Source organism: Terrapene carolina, unplaced genomic scaffold (assembly GCF_002925995.2).
Source record: "Terrapene carolina triunguis isolate 2854851 unplaced genomic scaffold, T_m_triunguis-2.0 Scaffold68, whole genome shotgun sequence".
Classification (NCBI taxonomy): domain Eukaryota; kingdom Metazoa; phylum Chordata; order Testudines; family Emydidae; genus Terrapene; species Terrapene triunguis.
The window spans coordinates 45,033,121-45,057,651 of record NW_020664419.1 but is presented as its reverse complement, the minus strand read 5'-3'; the positions used below and the strand labels follow the sequence as shown (position 1 = coordinate 45,057,651).

The following is a 24,531-nucleotide window of genomic DNA, read 5'->3' as shown; positions in this document are numbered from 1 at the left end:
TTTTTTTTTTTATTTTTTTTTTTTTTTTTTTTTTTTTTTTTTTTAATAAAGTTGTACTTTAAAGAGAAGTCTGATTTTTGTGATCTTACTTAAACTTAAATGTGGTAAATAGACTTTTCCAGATAAAAGTTACTATGATATGTTAAACATTAAGAAAATAGAGGGTTTTCCTCCTGAATTAAATATATCCATAAAGCAACATGACCTAAAAAAATAGTCTCTTCATATGCTACATTAATCCATGTGTTTTTTTACCTACTGTATTCCAGATCTATAATTATCATTGAACTGATCACTATATTTGATTAGAAATCTCAAATACCTTACTGCGCATGTCTTTTTTTCTTGGCAGTTCTTGTAAACATTTATATAACAGTACTTGACATTTTTCTCCTTTCAAGCAAATCCATGATACTGAACCCTTTGAAGATTTCTTGTATGTTGAAAATTTACAATAATAATGCATTTGTTGCTCATACAATCAATTTTCTGTATAGCTTCATTGCCAGCATGCAAAAATACACTGTGGCATTACAGATGAAACCTATTACAATGCTGACGGTTCAAGATGTGCATAAATATGTATTGAAATGTATTTGAAATTACTTACACTAATGACACAATGTCTCCACGTTGCACTTCATAATTCCTAATACTCCAATGGTTTAAAAGCACTACATCAGACACCTGTCTTTCCCCTGGATTCAAGGAAGGCTAAGGAAAGAGGAAAACAGTTTTATGTTAAAAGTAAGAAATTCAACATTTTTCCTAAAACTCCTCTCCAGCTCCTCTCCCATTTCCTGGGAGGTCCCAATCCTGATCCCATTAAAGCTAATGGCCATTGGTTTTATGGGACCAGGATCGGAATCACTGGTGAGAAGAGTATGTTCAGTGGAACCTACTTATATTAGGTGCTGATATAGTTAAATGCCATATATTTATAGTAAAGTACAATGTACATCTTGCAATACACTACAATATGCAATGTACATCTTGCAATACACTACAATATGCAAATTGTAATTCAACTGCAATTCCATACTCTTCTTAGGATACAACAGGAATCAAGAATGCTTTCCACTACAACTTCTCATGAAGAGTGGCACCATTTTTAGAAGAGCCATTCCACCATAGTCTGTATCAAGTATCACTCATGTTGTCCCTGAAATATGTAATGGAGGTCATCTGCTAGCACGCCCCTTTGCTTGACAGATTTAGAGTTCAGGAATGTACTCAGTCACGTTGGCATCAGTCCAATCAAATACCTGCCTCTTGAGAGAGTTCTGAGACTGCTAACCCCTTCTTTGAGGCTATAATAGACAGTTGCCAACAGAGCTGGTCGAAAAATGGCATTTCCATCATGTGGAAAATTTTGAAAAAAAAAAAATATTTATCCTGAATCAGGACGAAAGGTTTAAAAAAAAAAAAAAAGGTCACAGGACAACCAAAATGGAATTTTTCAGCTTCCTCCCAGCTGCCCTGGGAAGCAGGGCGTGCCCAGGCTGGCAGGCAACAAGGCTAGTTGGCCTACCTTGTTTCCACTGAAAGTTTTGACAGAATCATTATGCTACAGCAGAATGTTTTGATGCTATCAAATCAGCATTTTCCAATGGAAGTATTCCATCAGAAAATATTCAACCAGCTCCAGCTGTCATGTTGTTATTACAGTGCTAACTGACATGTATCTTAATTAATTGCAGAAAAGACTTCAGATTCCACCTTTCAGTTCTCTGTTCTTTGACATTTATGTGGAGCATTCCACCAACCATGAGCTAATTAGCTTCTGGGGCTCTCCAGCTCATATTGGATATATCTGTGATGATCACAACAAACAGGCACAATGCATTGAAATGAAGTCCTCCCAACACATTGTCTTAGAGCTCTCATCAACCTGTCATCACTCAGTGTAGGCCTCAGTTTACTTATATTCACAATAATTATTTACAAATTATGTTGCTAAAGAAGACTACCTAGAATTTCTGACAAAAAATTCAGCTTCACTAACGTAATTGTAATGATTCATATTTTCTCATCCGCCTACTCATTGACTCTGTTTCTATTTATAAAGCTGCTTAAAAATTGAATGCAATTTCTCTTCATTATAAACAGTGTTTCTTCATTCCTCTTTTGTTTCCTACCCAGACAGAGGCTGACAAAGATTTATTTAAAATAGGACTTGTGTGATATTAGCTTATGGACATAAGACAAAAATGGATCCACCAAGGTTTTAGGCAGGTATAAGTCATGTTAACACGAATGAAGCTCATGCATAGACATCAGTATCAGAACAAGGTATAAAACATTTATTTACGATACATTATTTTAGTCAGGTACTAACTACTAAAGATAGTTTCCTTTTTATCTGCAGGTTTAAACTCACAGAGTCAAATTTCCACTGGTGTAAATTGGCAAAACTCCAATGCAGGTCAATGGAATTTGGCCCATAATACTTAGAAATGGCAGGTATAATCATAGTTATTTAACAAACTATATGTACAGCAAGCACCAGTTAAGGGAAATCATCTTATTACAACTATATTTCAGTGGACATCAGAATTTTTTTAATGTTATTTCCTACTTATATTATACTTTCTATTTATGCAGCATCTTTCATCAGAGGATAATTTATACATTTGCATAGCACTTTACTTTGCAAATAATTCACAAACTATATTCAGGCCACTGAAATGCAACCACCTCTGGACTGGAGGGTAGCAACCAATGGGTACGTAGCATCCTGCATGACAGTGAGGATAGAGGATATTGGAGCAATGACAAAAGCACAAACCCCTAATGTAATTGAAAGTGTCATAGAATCTCTGATGTCTATGTAGAATGCACAGACCCTACTTTTTATGTATAGGCCCCTTTTATTAGAGGGGCCTCTGAACTTTATTGGGACTGTTCTACTTGGGAAGATCCTGTGTGCAAGATTACAACTCACATGATGCCTTGGGGAAAGAGTGAGAGACTCTCTCTTCCAGGGAGTGCAGGCAGTGGGCTCCATGGGGGGGGGGGGGGAGAGGAAGGAAGAGAGAGGAAAGGAGCCAGACTGCCGGTGTGGCGCTCTGTCCATACCAGGAGCTGCTGCTAGGAAGATAGAAGCTGCTGCAGAAAGCCTGCTGGGGCTTTGATCGAGCAAGGAGATTCAGAGATGGTTTGTGGCTTCACTGGAGCCAGGGGAGAGACTATTGCTGTGCCTGGAGCTGACTGAGATGAGCCTGCCATGAAGGTACAGTGAGCAACCCCTACTCTTATTTGGGAAAGTGCTTGCAAGGGAAGGGGCACAGCAGAGAGACTGAGTCTCAGGAGAGGCAGAGTAATCTTCCCATCGAACCAGGATCCAGAGCTGCTGACATTTGGTGGGGCCAACTCCCATCTTCAGACAGGTTGTGCAGCTTGTTATCTTGGCTGGGCTGATACACAGAACCAACAGAGTGCCATCTCCCACCTATCCAACATCACCACTGGGACTCAGGATCTCCTTTAATGTCAACAACATCAGGTGCCCAGGCACACAGGTGAGTGCTGCCTGTTCCCGAGTAACCCAGGGAGGAAAGTGGCGGGGAGAGCTACATAAAGTTTCATCTAAAAGATTCCCACAAGTGCACTGCCTGGTACTCAACTTATCTACCTATGGGCTTGTCTATATGGAGACTTAGTGCACAGAAAGCCAGGGTGTAAATCTACAGCACACTAGCCTAATGTGCACTAACTCACTGTGTGGACCCTGCTGCCATGCACTAAAAGTTCCATAGTGCACTTTGACATACCGCTGTTTGAAACATTCACACCCTAGCTTGCTGCACACTAAGGCTATGTCTAAACTAGAGAGTTTACAGTTGCCAGAAGCTGGGAATGGGCGACGGGATTGATCACTTGATGATTACCTGTTCTGTTCATTCCCTGTGTGGTACCTGGCATTGGCCACTGTCGGAAGACAGGATACTGGACTAGATAGACCTTTGATCTGACATCCTGTATGGCTGTTCTTATATTCCTAAGCTGCAAAATAGATGGCTTGAAATCATGCTAATACTTATTTTGGTCTGACCCAGTATGGCCGTTCTTATGGCACAGCTGTACTGATGCAGCTGCGCCGCTGTAAGATCTCTCGTGTAACCGCTCTATGCCGATGGAAGGGAGCTCTCCCGTCAACAAAATTAAACCACCCCCAACGAGCAGCGGTAGTTACGTCGGTGGGAGACACGTAACTTATGTCACTCAGGGGGTGTTTTTTCACACCCCTGAGTGTTATAAGTTTTGCCAACATAAATGGTCGGCATGTAGACACGGCCTATATCTTCGTGCGGAGAAACCCAGTAAGGCTGGAGGGTGGGTTTGACGCAGTTGGAATTTGAACCTCTGGCTCCAAAAGTAGATGCATTTCACACCTTATGCTTACACAGCTTTCAAAATACTATGTCAGCATTCATCAAAACTCACAACACCTTGTCCCTGTGCGATAAGTGAGTATTATCTTCATTTTAAAGATGGGGGTTTTAAGGCATGGAAAAGTAAGCTGATCTGCCCAAGGACAAACAGCAAGTCAGTGACACAGTTACAACCTAGCAGTTGCCTCCCAGTCTTCTGTTCTAATGATTAGTGACGTTAAACACTCTCCTATACTTTAAATATATGCTGATATATTAATATCATTGTATTCCACAGCATTCTAAACCTTATGCCAAGTTTGTGAAAATTATACTGTTATTAAAATTGTATTACTGACATGGTTTGTTTGGAGGTAGAGGCTTGGTACCCAATTCATTAATAGCTATGTTTTAACATTACATCCAAGGGACACACTGAAATTTAAGATAACTTGCTTTGCTTCTTTCCCACAGCATCTTGATATAATGAAATTACATCTTATTGAGACATATAGAAACAGTTCTTTAGGAGCAGAAGGCATGAAGAAGGGAGAACCTGAAGGAGATGACCTTCATTTTACATTAACAATTACAGTCCCCCGCAAACAATAATAAATCTTCTAGCAAGCAGTATAAATTGTGATGTCTTTCCTGAACACTAACACCATATATAAAACTGTGTTTACAGGTAACTTACACTCCATGCTTTTTTATTAGCAGTAAAATCCCAAATTTTAAAAAAAATCCACAAACACACCTAATGCTACTTCTGAAAGAGGGTTAACAAATGGACCCATAAATGCTGTTATTTTTAAGGAAACAAAATACAAAAATGTTGCATACATATCTCTAGTCTGAAACCTCTCCAGTTTGTTCAAGCTCCTGGCTTAATAGTTCAGTGCAAATGGGACACATGGGTCTAAATTTAGAACAAGGGTGCAGAAGTCACACAGCACTTTGACTCTCCAATTATTAACGAATCTAATGCTAAAAGCATGTAAATTGAGGTCCCAGTCATATTAAGGGAGCCTCACGGGACACAAGGTTCTATAAGTATGAGGGAAGTAATACACTCTTTAACAATAAATAATGATTAACTTGATACTTGTTATGCTGCTGGTGGACACAAGAAGGTTAAGGCTTATTTTCTTATAGCTTGAAGAAGAGGAGAAATATTCAAAGCAGCATGCAGGCATAGGAATAGTCACGGTAATCATAATATTACAATAATAATGTAAGGAGAAATTGCCATAGAATAAGTAATTACTACAGGTACACTGCATAATGGATTATAATAGTCAAAAATATTTGCTACTGTAGTGTTTACAGTGGCAGGTGTACTTTGTCAGAGGTTATTGATCATCAGACTAAATTCTTAGTATAACACACTCAATTGTTTGTTGCTGAACTTGGAAATAAAATTGCAAGCTCATTTTGTAATCTAACATTTCAAAGCAGCTAATTTGGATATATGAATCCTTAACATTCATTAACCATCAGGGGGTTCCTTTTTTCACATCATTAGGAAAAAACATGATCAATCCACTGAAGTATAAACAAACTTTAATGTATCAGACAAACAGAAAGCATTGTAACTCAACAGGAGAAGCCATGAACAGATATAGACTGAAAATGAAGGTGCATTTATATAGGACAGTAACCCTATAAAATAAGCGTATAGTCAACATTACAGGAAAAATTGCAAGATCCATAACAGTAAATTACTAAATTATCACACCAGCTGTTTCTGTGTCACATATATTCAATGCTGTAAATCAACACGAATCCATTTGAAGTCCACTATTACTAACAAGATGTTAGAGGAGCACACCACAAGGGGGGGGATAGTTCAGTGGTTTGAGTATTGGCCTGCTAAACCCAGGGTTGCAAGTTCAATCCTTGAGGGGGCCACTTAGGGATCTGGGGCAAAATCAGTACTTGGTCCTGCTAGTGAAGGCAGGGGGCTGGATTTGATGACCTTTTAGGGTCCCTTCCAGTTCTATATCTCCATAAAACTCTGACGGTCTAAGAAACAAGGCCTCCACTAGAGATTTAAAGAAAAGGACATTTAAAAAGAAAAAAAAGTTAGATGATGAAGCAGTAAAGAGTGGTAACACTGAATGGTGCATTACTTTACAGATTAGTAATGAATAGCCACAAAGAGGTAACTGAGCAGAAGAAAGGTTCCACCAGGTGGTTCTCAATACTGTGAAAATGCGAAATCAACATGAAACAATTAAATTTGTGAAGTCTGCCATAATGATTGAGGATAAATTGCAAAATATCTGTTTTCTTGAGGACCTCCGTGCAGTATATTTGCCAGAGTATCAAAAGAGTTACAATCTTTAGTGATTATGGAGCAACATTACACACGTTCTGGGTTCAAAATAAAAACAAAAAGCAAAAAATCTGAAAAGAAAAAAAGCCCTATTCCTTGCTTCTTGACATAACTTTTAATTTCAAACTCAGCAGGAATCAGAATAATGAGTGCAAAAAGCCAGCTAGGCGTCTAAGCGGTCTAGTACAAATCAAATCTTGGAGATCATACAGTGAGATGTTGAAGTCAACACAATCATATACCCAATAGAAGCATGCTATTGATGAATAAGACTACATGCTGACTGAGCTTCACTTTCCCTCCTATCCTATAGCTTTCAAATGCATTCAACATAAATCACTTTCTGGAGTGCAAGATAAAAAAATGGCAATCTAAAGCAGTGACTTGTAGTTTTCCTTTCTCAAGCTCTGCAGTATGAGAGAGAGATACATTTCTTTAAAATAACATGCCTGCTAAAAGATTGGTCTCGTTTGGATTTAATAAACCTTCACATAAAAATAACTGAATATTTTATTACAAATGTTTAAAATGAGTTAAGGTTTGTAGTGTTCTGAAAAATGTCATGACATAAGAATGTGAGATATGTTATATAGCATAGAAGTATAACTGTTTTTAACTATGCTTTTTGTGTTATTCAAACTTATCTTATACAAAAGATCATGTGGATTGGGTTGTAACACTCATCCCTCCAAATCAGCACTAAACCAATATTCCAGCATGGTTCTAGAACGTATTGTATTGTATTGTTGGAGATGCTGCTGTAGTAAGAGGAGGCCCTGAGACATAAACCCTTGTATCAGAGGCCTGGTATGAGGCCTAAGGCCTGAACTAAAGTAATGGTCAAGACTTTGCTACCATAAAGCAAAGTTAAGCTGTGAGCCAGAGGCAGGTCCTGCTCACAGAAGCTGGCAAGGAAAGGAAATATTGATTTGCTGATGCTGCAAAAAGATACATACCTAAAAGGTACTGGACACTAGATATCAGAACATTCGGATACTTGCACATTCCACACAGATAACAAGGAACAGGCCGACCCATCCCAATGACAGGGGCAAAAGGGTAAAATGATGGATAGAGTTGTTTTGTTCGAACCAACATGTACAAGGTGAGAGGCGGCACCTTACTACGTAGAGGGGTTGTACCTTGCTGCGTAGAGGGGTTGCACCTCAATACGTCAGGAGTGATGTGTAACTTGTTTGTATCTGTGTATAAGAATGCATCCCTGAGTGGATATCTTTGTCCGGCCGAGGGGGCAGTGGAAAGTCCCGCCACTGACTGAGCCGGGTCCATTGCCAAGAGACACTTTCTCGTAGTATGCCCGGTAGACTAAGTAATCTACGGGGAACTGCAATTGTGTCCAAGGTCGCAATAAACCTAGTCGACGTGACTTTGCATCTTACTAGACTCTGTGGTTATTGGGGGTTCTCTTCGGGTCTGCTGGGTCAGCTATCTGCGCAGAGCTGGGGAAGCACACAGAGGGAACACATGCACGCAGCCGAGTGATACCAACATAGGAGAAAGCAGAGCACCACACCGATAGCATCTGACAACAGCTGCCTTTCAGGAGATGTAAATCTGAGGTCCTGACTCAATGGGCTAAAAAATTAACATACATTTTTCAGCTATTGGACAAAAGTAGAGCTGGCCAAAACTTGAATTTGTTTAGTGGGAAATGTCAACATTTTGAAATTTGGTAAACCAAATATTTTTGAAGTTTCCTATGAAATGGAAATTCCATGAAATTTTTGTTTCAGAAACATCGACACATGGTGTTTTAAAAGTGAAATCTGCTCCCCAAGACCCTGGCATCTGGTGAGTGAAACTGACATTGGTGGGCAACCGTGAAATTTACAAGAACCACCAGATGCCAAGTTTATGACATCTACACCTTCAGGGCAGCCCTACCAGGCTGTGAGAATCAGGAATCCTGGGGAGTCAGCAGGCCCAGGAGTCTGGAAGCCCTGGGGTCCCCAGCCCTGTGGCAATCAGCATGCAGGGCAGCCCAAAGCCATGGACTCTGGAAGTCAAGGCTCCCTTGTAGCCCATCAGGTGAGCTGACAGGAAATGCAAACATGTGGTTTGTTGAAAGTTCATCGAGCCCAAAACATTTCAAATACTATGAATCAGCATTTTCAAACCTTTAGAGGCTGATCCTAGTAGTGCTGAAGACCTTTAATTCTCATTGGGCTCAGGACATCAAAAAAAGAAGACAGAGAAGACAATCCCCTTGCTACACTAAGGTAATTTTCACTGGGGGACGGGTGATTGCACTGTTAGAAGAAGATAGATACTACAGCTACACATGTTGGAATATGGTCATCAGAATGCAATGAAGCAACGGGCAAACAGAATCACTCTGACAGAATTGCAAAATTGAAACAGCATCCATTTGAAAAGTCCCAATAACACAGTAAGGGGAAGCAGTGGTGGTTTTCAGTAGCAAGAATCTTTTGTTTCCTTTTAAATGTCCCTTTAAACTGCAAAAAATATCACAATATTCATGTGCTTTAGTACACCAGTTTATATCGCAAGCATACACTATAACCTCATTAGAATATCACTTTCCGAATAAACAAAATAAGCATTAGCACGATTTTAAGCCATCTATTTTCCAGCTTAAAAATATAAGAATAGCCATATAGGATGTCAGATCAATGGTTCATTTAGCCCAGTATTCTGTCTTCCGACAGTGGCCAATACCAGGAGCTTCAGAGGGAATGAACAGAACAGACAATAATCAAGTGTTCCATCCCCTGTTGTCCATTACCAGCTTCTGGTGGTCAGAGGCTAGGGACACCCAGGGCATGGTGTTGCATCACTGACCATGTTGGCAATGCTGACCATTGATTGACCTATCCTCCATGAATTTATCTAAATCTTTTTTGAACCCAATTGTAGTTTTGGCCTTAACAACATCCGCTGGCAACGAGTTCCACAGGTTCCTTATTGAAATGATACCTGTACACAAGTCATGAGTAATAATAAGCCTGGTAATAGTTGTTTTTTCTTTTAAAATTAAAATGCATAGTGTTTTAAATAGAACATTTCATACTGAAATTTTTACTCCTGTAAAATGAGTATATCTGGATTTGCCAAAATTTTAGCAAGATCTTTTGTTGAAAGAATACCTCTTTGCTTTCCTTGGCATTATAGTATTCTGTGAAGTTTTACTCCCAAGAGCCTTTTCTTGCCATACTACAGAATACCCGTGTGACATATTAGAAAGCAGACCACTCCATGAGGTAAGGCCCTGTCCATACATTTCATTTTACTACACAATATCCCACCTGCACCCTCCACCTTTAAAACTGGGTTATCAGTTATTTAAAATTGAGAGACAGGCCTTGCTAAACATATGGATTTAATTTAATAGTAAATAAAGCTTTGTTACCTGCATTGATGCTCCTTCCACTCTTGCTACACAGGCCACTCTATCTAGAAAAGTGACTGTCACAGGAACAGCAACAAAGAAGCCTTTAAAAAAGGCTTTAATGTATCTCCTCCCAAAACCTTGAGCCTGTGCCATAATCTGAAAAGATGAAGGAAGAAAATGGAAACGCTGTAAAAACAAGTCTTAAATAGTAGCAGGGTTTTTCATCGTAATCAAGCAACGAACACTTATTGATAAATGAACTATAATTTGTCAGTGCTCCTCAGCATCTGCTATGAAAAGATGAATGCATACAACAGAAGGAAAAGTTAGAAACCTGCAGTGATTAAAACAATAGTTATGTATCTGCTGATATAGACAAATGGAGTTTGATGTCTGGCATTCTCTCAATCACTTTTTATCTATTTTAACCATTTTATGTGGACTTTACTTTTAGAAGTACCGGTAAGTTTGATATACTGTAATGAGTAATAGTCAAGCCACTTGTTTAGTGCAACTGTTAACAGCAATACAGCCAGATAAAACCCAGTTATGTATCTGTAGCAAAAACTTATCAACTATAAGGAAACAAATTTGGAGCATAATGAATCAGAGTATAATGTCAGTGTTTCCAAATATTTTTTCCCTGCCATTGGAGATTATGAAATCTATGGCTAAGAAGAGAAACAGTTATATTATGCATATGAAAGATGTCATTCATTTTGTAACATAGGACATAAAAGTTCTTCTATCACATCTCCACTTTCACAACGTAACACACACACAAAGTGTGTAGCAAACATCACTGCAATTGTTTCAGACACCAGCCAAATGTAATTAGTCATATAAGTCATGTGGACATGCAGTACTGCTTTAACTCCTTGATTTATTGCCATAACGTTAATAAGTTAAAAGCAGAGTGGCAGACTGGACAACTCAGTAGGTTGGTGATGAAATATAGACTGTTTCAACTCTAAAGTCACCACTTCATATCCAAGTCTCCTGTCTTGATTCCTGAAACTTTATCCTCTCTCATCCTCGTAACATCCCATTACCTACTACTCCACACAAAACACAGCTGCTAAGTGCCTCTTCCTTCTCTGGTACCATAACCACATCACCTTACTCTTTGAATCCATACACTGACTACACTTTTCCACCATATTAAATTCAGGCTTCCTGCCTTAAACTGTCACAGTGCGAAAGACCCTGCTTGTGCAAACTACAAAAAAGTCAGAACTTGATTTTATAAACTTATTTTCCAGAAAGCAAGCCTTGTTCTAGAAGGTACGTCATTAGCCCTTAATGGGGACTGGCTACCTCAGGGCATTGCTGAAAGCAACATAGCTTTTCCCTTGTCAATCATCCAGTTTGAACTGCTGTTCCCATCTAAAGGATGGTTGGTAGCTCCTATAGGAGAGGAATTTGGTGAGTCCCAGTTCCCACTCCCATATCACAAACTCACCACCATGCTTTGCAGTACCAGTAAGCTCTTCAGGAGAGGGACTGTCTCTTATTGTATGTTTGTACGGTGCCCAGCACAATGGGGTCCCAATCTCCATTTGGTTCTGAAGTAAGAGCTTCTGCACTTAAATCCAAAATCATTTTATTTATTATAAATTTTTAAGAGTTGGCAACACTGTAATTTTCACACACACAGGAGGTGGATGGGGGAGTTCAAAAATCAGGAAACAGACCAAAAACATAATTTAATTTTTTAAAAATCTCAAACTTTGAGTCACTTATAATTTTGAGGAGGCTTGATTCATGATTTTGGGGTTGGGAATAATACATCTGTGTCATGTACAAAACCAAACAATTTGTCAGCACTTACAGAAGAGCAATTTATATAGTAAATACAACTGATGGCCTCAGTCCAGTTGCTAATATACATGTGTCCATATCTCACACACACAGATCACCAGCACAATCAGCATCTTTTTTTTGATGTTCTCACAGATGAGAAACAAATGACTGGATGAATACAATGACTGAAATACCCTTTCATCCCTAAAAGTGTTCCCTGAAACCGAGTGTTGAAGCACACTGGGGGAGCAGAGTGAGGATATTTATACCCGTGTTTTACCCATTTCTCTGGTTAAATAAAGTTCTATCTTCAGCGCTTTCAATATAGCATATTTCTAGAGCACTAAAATTTACTTTTTAAGAAGCATTTTAACTTACTGAACTCTCAAAACATAAGATTTATTCTCCTTGACATGTGTGCAACTCTGCTGACTTTAATAGGAGTTATTTGTGCATAGTTAGGAGAATAGACTGGGCTCTCCCCTCTGAAGTCTAGAGTCATCCAGTATGACTATGCACAATGAACAGAGAGTATTTTTGGAGGAAAATATTGTAGTTCTTTAAGTTATTTGGTTCAATCTTCTTAACTACAGAATTTTTAAAGTTACATATTATAATTTCTTATTGTTCACTCCTTGTCAGAAACACAGTTGTGCTACACAGACTATTTGCATTGTAAGATATTCCAAGCATATTTAATGAAATAATATTGCAAACTACATTTCTGTTCCAGACATGGAAGCGTAGCTTCATAAAGTATTAAACTTATGTGACAAGAGTCAGCTCTGCAAAATAAATGATAAGCACATTTTTCACTTGCATGGGCACCAGGTTTGTATAATTTTTGGTGGTGCCTAGAACGGGTCCAAGTCCCACCCCACGACACACACACCTGCCTTGTAAGCCGATACATATTTTTTAAAATAATGTAAAAATGGACTGGAAACAGTAAGCATTTAACAGTTTCCCTATATTGCACAATGTGGGGGGGATGAGGGCTCGGGCTGGGGATGAGGGCTCTGGGGTGGGGTTGGGGGTGAGGGGTTTGGGAGGGGGCTCAGGGCTAGGGCAGAGGGTTGGGGTGTGAGGGTGAGGCCAGGGATGAGGGGTTCAGGATGCAGGAGGGGGCTCAGGGCTGGCGCAGAGGGTTGGGGTGCAGGGAGGTGAGCGCTCTGGCTGGGGCTCGGGCTGGGGACGAGGAGTTTGGGGTGCAGGCAGGCTGCCTCGGGGCTGGGGCTGGAGCAGGACTCCCCCCAGCCCTCTCCCCACTGGCATCAGCGAACTCTGGGGGAGGGCCCCCCCGCCCCCCCTCTTCCCGCCAGCCAGGCCTGGCAACAAGGGGCAGGGGATAAAGGGGGCAACTGCCTAGGAGTCTGGGTGATTTAAAAAGTCCTGGGGCCCCAGCTATTGCCGCAGTAGCTCTGCCTGCTCTAGGGAAAAGCATCTCTTGATTCAGACACTTTTGATATGCCCCATGCAGGTTCCGGGGTGGCTGAGGCAGCAGAGTAGCAAACACCACTGCCTCAGCTGCCCAGGAACCTGCATGGGGCATATCAAAACTGTCTTTGAAAAGAGATACTGCAGCTTTTCCCCACAGCAGGTTCGGTCGGCGCAGCTGCAGCTGCCCTGGGGCTCCTCCGGACACAGATGTGGGACAGGGCTGCAGCTGGCACAGGGCTCCTCTGGTGGGGGGTGGCCCTCAGGGCTTCTCCGGGCAGGGGGGCTTGTAGCCCCGGACGAGGGTAGGGACAAGGGCCCCATTGATTGATCTGCCCTGAGGTCCAGAATTGCTGTCGGTGGGCCTGCCGCCGGCAGCACACTCATCCTGCACCACACTGCATGTGCTCCTAGGGCCCCTCTCCGCCGGCCCCCCACGGTGCTATGTGCGCACTGCCCAGCGCCAGGGAGCGGAGGAGGGGAAGAGTAGGAGGATGCGCCCATCACCTAGTGGCCTGACTGGTGAAGGGTCAGGGCCCGGGGGGAGGGCTACCATCATGTCATGTGTGCCTCCTCCCTATGCAGACCACAGCAGCAGCAGCCAGCTCAACCCACTCCACTCCCTTTTAGCCGGAGCAGTGGGCACAGCGTGAAAGGAGCCAGCCAGCAGCCGGCAAGGGAGCACAGCGCAGGAAGCAGCAGCCAGCTGCTGCCCAGGGATGCTCCGGGGAGTGTGCGGGGGCGGCGGGCGGAGCCGGGGGAGAGGCCCGGCCCCAAACATTGGTGGAGCACAGGCACCACGGACCCATGTAATTCACCGCCTATGTTCACTTGAATTCTTTACAGATTTCAATATTTTATCAATGTGGAGGAACAGAGCAGGGGGGCCTCCTTTCCAATAGCCAAAGTTCCGGTAGTACCAGTCTCAACATACACCCTCTGACGGAAAGACTCATGACTTGCATCTGAAGAAGTGAGGTTCTTACCCACGAAAGCTTATGCTCCCAATACTTCTGTTAGTCTTAAAGGTGCCACAGGACCCTCTGTTGCTTTTTACAGACTCAGACTAACACGGCTACCCCTCTGATAGCTTTAGAAATATAATAACCGCAAGGCTTTAGAAATATAATAACCGCAAGTTGCTAGGTATTAAGAAATTGTTTTGCAAAGAGTTAATCATCCTTGCTGCTATTGTTTGCAATATTTTCTAATTCCAGCTATCTGCAAATTAACCAATAATAGTTCCCCTTTAAGCATCTCCTGGAAAAGCCCCCCTTAGCCCTTCGCCGAAATCCCCCGGAAAATGACATGGACCAAGTCTTAAGAAATGTACCCAAGCTAGGGCCGAGCACCACCCCTGCGGAAACCACCGAACGCCCCTCTACCCAAATAAACACCCACTTCTCGGAAAATTAAGAAAGAAGGCAAGGGGAGGGGGGAGGGAGGACTGACCCCAACCCCAGCTTCTTAGCTCGTGATCAGCTCGTGCTCACCCCATGCCTAGCTTGTGATTTGTCCCCAATTTCTTAACTCATGACGTATTGTTTGTACCTTGCTTGTGGTTTAATGGAATAAAAGCCCGCCTGCGTGTAGGGCTCGGGGTGTTGGTCTCCGGACTACACCCCAGTACACTGGTTTGTATGTCAATAAACTGGCCTCAGGCTTGAGTCGTTGAACTAAAATGACTGCATGGGGGTCTTTGACCACAACATCAATGATAAGATCTTTCACCCAAAAGACTGAAATATCTTTTCTATCATTCTTGATGTTAGCCTTCATGAGATTTAAAACTCTTCTTCAAACGATTTTCCTCATGTGGATCTTTATTATAATCTAGGATACTTGATAAGAGAGGCATAACTGATATACAGATTTAATATGTCTACCTCTACGATTCAGTGACTTTTCTCCCTGTACATTAGATTTCATTAACTCATTTTCTCTGAAATCATTCTCAATTTGCATCATTTGCTTTTGCAAAGTATCTGAAACAGGTTGTGAAGCACAAAGTTAAAACTTACTGATCCTAAACAAATTTAACAAATACTGTATTTCCATCTTATTGTTTTAGAACAAACCATTGGCTGAAGCAGCTGAAATTCACTCCTAGAACTACTCCATACAAAATACTGCCTCTGAAATCACCTTCCTTGCCCATCAAACCAACCATGTCATACCAACCTCTTTTACCAGTCTCCTCACTGGCTCCCCCTTCTCCGCGGCATCACTTGCAAGCTTCCTGCCTTCACTTTCTAGACCCTGCATAATTCTACACCTCCCTGTATCCAGTCTTGGCTCTTATGTCCCTTCCCACCCACACCACTCCTCCTCCTCAGCCCTAATACCCTGTTTGTGCACTTCCCCCACAACCAGCTCCGCCAACTCCTATGCACGGATGACCCTTTGTAAGCTGCTCTGCCAGACTACTACCCTCTCCTTGTTTAAATCCGTCTAGAAGAGACACTTCTGTGATACCGGCAAGAAACTATCCAAATACATTTAAAAAAAAAAAATTCTTTAACCCATCAACATATGCACCAGCCTTCACCAACTACATAATATTATTGGTGTTTCCCCTGTACTTCCTACACAAGCCCACCCTAACGTCTTGTTACCCACTTGTTGCTTCCTGCCTATTACTAGTCTGTAAGCTTTTTGGGGCTATGATCATGTCTTATTTGTGTTTTAAGGCACCCCACACACTCTTGCTTATGTGAGATAATTAATAACTAGCATGACTAAAGGACTTAAGAGCAGAACTAAACATTGTTAAGACAAAATATTCCATTCCCAATATATATCCCAGTCACTATCTAGTTACTTTGGGGCTGGGAGGAATTAATATTTTTGTCTGTCACTGACTAAGCTTCAGGGATTTGATGTGAGACTTAAGTGCTTTAAGAATATACTGTATGTTACCATGCGTACATGTGACTCATGGAAAAACAGCAACCACCACCAGCAGTTGAGATCAATACAAGTAACTGGATTCCGAAGTCCCCTGGCTCCAGTGACAGCTGTTGTGCTGCAAAGTCTCCAGCACTTTCCTTCCTTCCCTACCGAGCTTAAGATGCCTGCAGCACTCAAAAGCCTCAGGTTTCTCCTCGCTCTGGTAGAGCATGCAACCCTCCTGGTTCCCTACTTAGCTTCCTTGAAACACCTGCCTCCTGCCCCCAGTACAAGATACGCTCCCCTTTGTTGCATTTGTTTTGTTTAACATTATCAGGAGCTGAAGTGGACCTAAATAGAATATACATCAGATCCATGATTCCTGCTGACATAGTAAGGCTCACAGTGGATCCATTGGCATTTAGAAGTTTTGCAGGGAGACAAAGCTGGGAAAGGAAGCAGGAGTCAAGGTTCAGAACTTAAGGAGCAAAGAGAGGCCAGGAAATTGGGTTATCTAATTCACGAAAGCAAAGGAGCCTGGGAAAACATGGAGATAGTCAAGACAAATTCCTAGTTTAGAATTTAAAGATGTATTGTTAGAAGGCTGTTACTAGCACATGTTATCACATTTTAAAACTCTAATGTGGATAAGGCAGTGCAGACTTTAACACACACTAAACTTGTTGAGTTGAAGACTATGCTCCCACTAGCATTTATCTTGTCCAACTAATACATTAAAATACAACTTACTAGCATATTAAAATGTGGATACATCTTTCATCCCAATTTAGAAAAGCCCATTGTCTCTAGACATACCCCTAAACTCTACAGGGTTCCTTGCTCCCTAAATTCCACCATAAAGCATAATTTCCCCACCACAATAGTGCCTTACAAGCTTAGGAGTCCTGCAGGGCAATCTGCTCACTTCCTCCCAATACATGCCAAACATACTGTGACTCAAGAACCTTAATGCTAATTAGAAAGAGGATGCAGATGGGTTACAGCAGTGGTGGGCAACCTGCGGCCCGTCGGGGTAATCCACTGGCGGGCCGCGGTTCGCCGTTATGGGAGCTGCAGGCGACCATGCCTGCAGACGGTCAATGTAAACAAACAGTCTCGCGGACCGCCAGCAAATTACCCTGATGGGCCACGTGCAGCCCATGGGCCGCAGGTTGCCCACCACTGGGTTACAGGAATGTCCTGAGTCTGGTAACTACATTCTAGATCACAAAATGAATGTCATCTGAGTTCTTAAATGAAAACTGGTGTCACACTGGTCATCAATATAATTGAGAAACACATATATGGATGCTGCATAAGGAGTTATGCATAGACACTGAAAATATGTTCTTAAAGTTTGTGTCTGGGGGTTGGTCACCAGTACAGGTGAAAAACAGATTTTCTGTCAGACAAGAAATGTGTATCCATCTATCTGTTTACATGTAAATTGAGTCATCTTGTTCACAATGGGTCTGTATCACTTGTCTGAACTGAATGAAAACAAGAAGACTGTAAGAACTTCAGAAAGCAACTAACAGGAAAAGAAAAATGGTGGAAGGAGAGAACTTTATCTTGAGGTGCACATTAAAGGTTTGCTCTTCTATATTTGGAAGACAAAGACAACATCCCAGTATCCCTCACCCAGGAAGTAAATGGACAGCAAATTTTCTTCATGAAAGTGGGATCTCAACCAGGCTTCATTGGAAATGCTGATACTCCTAGAGGAATTCTGCACCAAAAAATTCTGCGCACAATATTTCAAAATTCTACATATTTTATTTGTCAAAATAACACAATATAACCACATCAGTTTCAATTATTTGAGTAATTTATTTCAATATATCTGTGAGCAAGTATGTCCATAACAATACAGACAACAAAAAAAGATTCCCCTAAGACCACAGGGATAAAGAAACCCCTACGACAACCCAGTTCCTGTTTCTCTATTATGCTTTTGTTGGGCACCTCAGTCTGGGTGTGTCACTTGTCAGCTGGGCACACTTTGGAGGAAATCTCTACCCCTCCAGACTCAGACAACCCAACACCCCTCTCTCCTGCCTCCTGCCCCCAGCCCAGCCACAGGGCACCCCCATCAGCCCACACACCCACACCCCTGCTCTCAGAACCCCCCAGTACAAACACCCACACCTCTTATCCTCAGAGCCCAGCTGCAGGGTGACCCCCCCCCCAGCCCAGACACCCACACCCACTAGGCCTCAGAGCCCAGCCATAGGGCACCACCCCAGCCCAGACAATAACACCCCCTACCCCTCAGAGCCCAGAGATCCAGAGAGAGAAAAAGCCCGATGCTGGGTCCCGGGCTTGTACAGAGTTTGCTGCATGCCACCTCCTTCCTTCAGGATGTGCTCGGAACTGCAGCTGCCCAAAACCCTCCAGCTCCCCCTCTGACTTCCTTTTCGCAGTGTCCTGTATTTGCGAACTGGAGACTCGGGCTCTGCTGGCTCCAGTGGCCCCCTAGTGGCATCCAGCGGCTCTGCAGCACCCATTCTACAGGGGAAAATGAAATTCTACATAGAACATTAATTCTGTGCAAATTCTGCATTGTGCAGTGGCGCAGAATTCCCCCGGGAGTAATGCTGGAGAGAACTTTGGGTGAGATAAACTTCTTTAGACCGGAGGTTAACCGGTTAGTCAAATTTAGTCTCTAAAAAGCATGTTATGATTATGTTTTATATGTAACTGGAAGTTACTTACCTGTAATTGGAAGTTTTTCAAGATGTTTGGTCCCTAGCTGTATTCCACACATGAGCATCATGCTCCTGAATCTGAAATTTTCTTGCAAGCAGCGTCTGTTGGTCCGCATATGTGCCATAGCTCTCCTCATGCTCCAAACCGAGGGTAGAAAGGACAGTGTGGATTGATGACTTTCCAATTCCTACTCTTAGTACAAATCCAGATAATCCAGAGAAAGAGGATGGAGCGCAGGTAGTGGAGTACAGATACAGATCACATATCTCAAAGAACCTCCAGTTACAAATAAGTAACCTCCATTCCTTCTACAAGTGATGGTCTCTATGTGTATTCCACACATGGGAGATTAACAAGCAGTAGTCAAACAGGAGGTGGGTACAATAATACAGAAGTGATAGCTGAGTATAGTACTGCTGCTCCCACAGCTGTATCTGCAGTAGAAGACTTAACCAAAGCATAATGTCTCATGAAGGTGTGCAAGGAGCTCCAGGTAGCTGCCCTACATATCTCTTGTCAAGGCTATATCCCCATTTTGAACTTTAGGGTACAAGTGTGGGGGCCTGCATGAGGACTTCTAAGCTTAACTACCAGCTTAGATCTGGTCCGCTGCCACCATTCCCTTCCCTGGGAAGCTTTGAGAAACCTTTCACCAATTCCCTGGTGAATACAGATCCAAGCCCCTTGGATCTTAAAACAAGGAGAAATTGACCCTTCCCCCCTCCTTCCTTTCACCAACTCCTGGTGAATACAGATCCAACTCCCTTGGATCTAAAAACAAGGAAAAAATCAATCAGGTTCTTAAAAAGAAGGCTTTTCATTAAAGAAAAAGGTAAAAATCATCTCTGTAAAATCAGTATGGAAAATAACTTTACTGGGTAATCAAACTTAAAGAGCTCAGAGGATCCCCCTCTAGTCTCAGGTTCAAAGTACAGCAAACAAAGATAAACACTCTAGTAAACGGTACATTTACAAGTTGAGAAAACAAAGTAAAACTAAGACGCCTTGTCTGGCTTTTTACTTACAAGTTTGAAATATGAGAGACTTGTTTAGAAAGATGGGGAGAACCTGGATTGATGTCTGGTCCCTCTCAGTCCCAAGAGCGAACAACCCCTTAAACAAAGAGCACACCAAAGCCTTTCCCCCCCCCCCCAAGATTTGAAAGTATCTTGTCCCCTTATTGGTCCTTTGGGTCAGGTGTCAGCCAGGTTACCCGAGCTTCTTAACCCTTTACAGGTAAAAGGATTTTGGAGTCTCTGGCCAGGAGGGATTTTATAGTACTGTACATAGGAGAGCTGTTACCCTTCCCTTTATAGTTATGACATCTCTAGTAGCAATATGTCTCTCAGAGATAAAGCAGAGATTGTTTGTGCTCTTGTGGAATAAGCACTCACCCCCTGCAGGGGAGAGATGTGAGCTAGTTGGTAGCAGAGGATAATACATTTTGAAAGTCTCTGCACAGATATAGTCTGACCTCTTGATCTCTATGTTACAGAAACAAACAGTTTAGGTGCCTTTCTAATAATTCGTGTTCTTCATAGATAAAAAGCCAATTCCCTTCAGATGTCCAGAGAATGACACCTCCTCTCTTCATCAGAGGCATGCAGTTTAGGAAAAAATATTGGCAAGTGGATGGTTTGATTCATCATATGAAACTCAAACTACTTTATGGATAAACTTTTGGAGGGTGCCATAGCAAGACCTTCTCTTTATGGAAGGTAGTATATGGCGGGTCCACTATGAGTGCCCCCAACTCACTGACTTTTCTGGCTGATGTTATGACAATGAGAAAGGCCATAAAATATATGGCTAGAGCTTTGAAAGGAGATTTAGTGAGAAACAAAAGAATTAAATTAAGGTCCCATTGGGGCATGAGCTTTACTAATGCTGGAGAGGAGCTACGAAGCCCCTTTAAAAATGTAGTTGTACCAGGGTGAGCGGAGATCATGCAGTTATCCACTGGAGAATGAAAAGTACTGATTGCTAAGTGAACCTGAAGAGAACTACTTGCGCTACATTGATGACATCTTCATCATCTGGACCCATGGAAAAGAAGCCCTTGAGGAATTCCACCATGATTTCAATAATTTCCATCCTACCATCAACCTCAGCCTAGATCAATCCACACAAGCGGTCCATTTCCTGGACACTACTGTGCTAATAAGCGATGGTCACATAAATACCACCCTGTACCGGAAACCTACTGACCGCTACACTTACCTACATGCCTCCAGCTTCCATCCAGGACACACCACACGATCCATTGTCTACAGCCAAGCTCTAAGATATAACCGCATTTGCTCCAATCCCTCAGATAGAGACAAGCACCTACAAGATCTCTATCAAGCATTCTTAAAACTACAATACCCACCTGCTGAAGTGAAAAAACAGATTGACAGAGCCAGACGAGTACCCAGAAGTCACCTCCTACAAGACAGGGCCAACAAAGAAAATAACAGAACACCACTAGCTGTCACCTTCAGCCCCCAACTAAAACCTCTCCAGCGCATCATTAGAGATCTACAACCTATCCTGAAAGATGATCCTTTACTCTCACAGATCTTGGGAGACAGACCTGTCCTTGCTTACAGACAACCCCCCAACCTAAAGCAAATACTCACCAGCAACCACACATCACTGAACAAAAACACTGACCCAGGAACCTATCCTTGTAACAAAGCCCGATGCCAACTCTGTCCACATATCTATTCAAGTGACACCATCATAGGGCCTAATCACATCAGCCATACCATCAGGGGCTCGTTCACCTGCACATCTACCAATGTGATATATGCCATCATGTGCCAGCAATGCCCCTCTGCCATGTACATTGGCCAAACCGGACAGTCTCTACGCAAAAGAATTAATGGACACAAATCTGACATCAGGAATCATAATACTCAAAAACCAGTGGGAGAACACTTTAACCTGTCTGGCCATTCTATGACAGACCTGCGGGTGGCTATCTTAAAACAGAAAAACTTCAAAAACAGACTCCAACGAGAGACTGCTGAGCTGGAATTGATATGCAAACTAGACACAATCAACTCAGGGCTAAACAGGGATTGGGAATGGCTGAGCCATTACAAACATTGAATCTATCTCCCCTTGTAAGTATTCTCACACTTGCTTCTTATCAAAGTGTCTGTACTTGGCTACCTTGATTATCACTTCAAAAGTTTTTTTTCTCTTACTTAATTGGCCTCTCAGAGTTGGTAAGACAACTCCCACCTGTTCATGCTCTCTGTATGTGTGTATATATATCTCCTCGATATGTTTCACTCAATATGCATCCGAAGAAGTGGGTTGTAGCCCACGAAAGCTTATGCTCTAATAAATTTGTTAGTCTCTAAGGTGCCACAAGTACTCCTGTTCTTTTTGCGGATACAGACTAACACGGCTGCTACTCTGAAACCTGAAGAGAACTAAAGAGAGACTCAAAGACTTAAGAGTAAGTAAACATTCCAGAACAGCAGGGATCCCAGCAGGATTTTAAAGATGGGCTCAGCAATGCAAGTTAAGAGGAAACACCTCTATTTTGCTGAATAACATCTCCTAGTAGAGTTTCTTCCTTTGATTGAGGATGGATTGCACCATTCTGGAACACGAGCACTCTGTGTCCAATGCTCATCCCAATACCAGGCTTTGAGCTGCAGTTTCAGACTGGGATGCTCAAAAGTATCCTTGTTTTGTGTTAGGTCTGGAAATGGGCGGATGTTTATGAGTGTCCAAGCTGAGAGCTTCAGCAGATCCATAAACCAGAACTGTCTCAGCCAGTTGGGAGCAATAAGGATGATTCGAGTTCTGTCCCGACAGATTTTCTGTGGGCCCTGTGGCCTTAATGGAATGGGAGAAATGGTAGCAGCAGGGCGTCTCACATCAAGCTCTTGCCCAGAGCTGGCTCAGGAGCAGTATAGGGGAAGTTTCTTGTTTACCTGAGGCAAAAAAGGTCGCAGGACAGTGCTCAGCACTGAATGAACACCTCACAGTGAACAAAATTGTGAATCTCCTATTCGTAGTTTGCAGAAAAATGTCTACTGAAACTGTCTGCTATGGAACTGTGCACCCCATGGTAAGTATACTGCTGAAAGGGTTATGCGAGGGCTGATGCACCAGTTCCAGAAGTTGACTAACTGCATACAAAGAGAGAGGGGATCTCAGCCCCTCCCCTCACCCACTTGTTTACACAGAATACAGTTTGCATATTGTCTGAAATTATTTGGATGTGTCAGAATCGGATGAGCGGGAAGAAGGCATTGCAGGCTCAATGCACCCTAAGTTCTAGTAAATTGATAAGCATTCTGGACTCCAGAGGGTTCCAGATGCCTTGTGCCGTATGATATCCCATATGAGCTGCCCAACCTAAGAAAGAGGCATCTGTAACAATGGTTGCTTCTGGAGTCGGTGTGAGGAAAGAGATCCCCATCCGAACATATTCTGGCTTTGTCCACCAGGCAAGAGAGTGCAAACCCCTGGACGAAATTATCACCTTGTTGATGTTCCCCTCTCTGGTGAGTACATGGACAGAAGCAAGGTTTTTAGGCAACAAAGATGGAGCCTGACAAATAGCATCATGTGTGCGCATGAGGCCATATGGCCGAGTAGGGAAAGGGAAGTTGAGTGAAGTCCAGGTTATGAAAGTGACCTGGTGCTTGAAAGTGCCAACAGCCTGGAACCTCCTGAAAGGTAGATAAGCTCTTGCTGTGAGCAAGTCCAGCATCACCCTATGAAATTTATGGATCTCGTGGATTTCTTGTGATTGATACAAACACGAACGGAAGGCAGCAGGCTGAGCAGGAGCCAATCAGAAGCCAATCACTGAGGTATTGTGACAAAGGATTTTTGCCCTTTGAAGTAGGGAAAAGGTAGGTGATAACATCAAGCAATAACAAAAGGTAAGTTAAATGTGTAGTTATGAGTAATTGATATATTGTTAGTAGAGTTTTGTTTTAATCCTATGACCATAGTAAACACTGCTTAGACTGATCTAGAGGAACTGGATAATCCTATGGTCATAGGGGCCTGACATTGGGAAAGCAATAGAAAGCCTCAGAAGTTAGGCTATAGTGTGATTTTGAGTGCTCAAAGCAACACAGCTATGCTTTAGAAGGTCATCTTGAGTGCTCAAGGGAACACAGCTACATTTTGACGACTGATTTATTAAAACTGAGCACCCGTGGCCAAGGGAAGACAGGTTCTAGGGTTGGTCTCTTGCGAGAAGGCAGAGGCACCCTAAACGTTCGTCTCTTGCGAGAAGGTAGAGGCATCCTAAATAGAGATTTGTAGCCGGCAAAAGATAGAATTGGCATGTTAAAAAGGGATCCATAAACAGAGTAATTGTTGTATTGAAGTTTTGATTGAAAACACCTAGGTAAATAGGCCAGGAGGAGAATACAGAAAATAGAACTGGGCACCTATGGTCTAGGGAAGGCAGGTTCTGGGGTCGGGCACCAAGGAGGAAGCACAAGGCCTTGGAAGGCAGACCTTATCCCTTAAACTCAGAAAACAGAGTCGGGCACCTAGGAGGAAACCGAAGGGCTAGGGAGGCAGACTTTGAGGTTGGGCACCTACAGCAAGAGGCTGTAGAGAAGCAGGCTTTATTCTGAGGA

At 42.4% G+C, this 24,531-nt stretch overlaps 1 protein-coding gene across 3 annotated transcripts in view; it reads right to left on the bottom strand.

Moving 5' to 3' along the window:
* The window catches only part of IMMP2L (inner mitochondrial membrane peptidase subunit 2), an 838,991-nt gene that overhangs the window by 790,572 nt on the left and 23,888 nt on the right, over nt 1-24,531 (bottom strand). For all 3 annotated transcript variants that reach the window (XM_024200959.3, XM_024200943.3, XM_029910883.1), the window contains exons 2-3: nt 10,103-10,240; nt 611-714 (exon numbers count right to left, since the gene is read on the bottom strand). In XM_024200959.3, coding sequence (XP_024056727.1) covers nt 611-714; nt 10,103-10,237 — 239 coding nt within the window. In that variant the 5' untranslated portion in view covers nt 10,238-10,240. The remainder of the gene's footprint in view (nt 1-610; nt 715-10,102; nt 10,241-24,531) is intronic.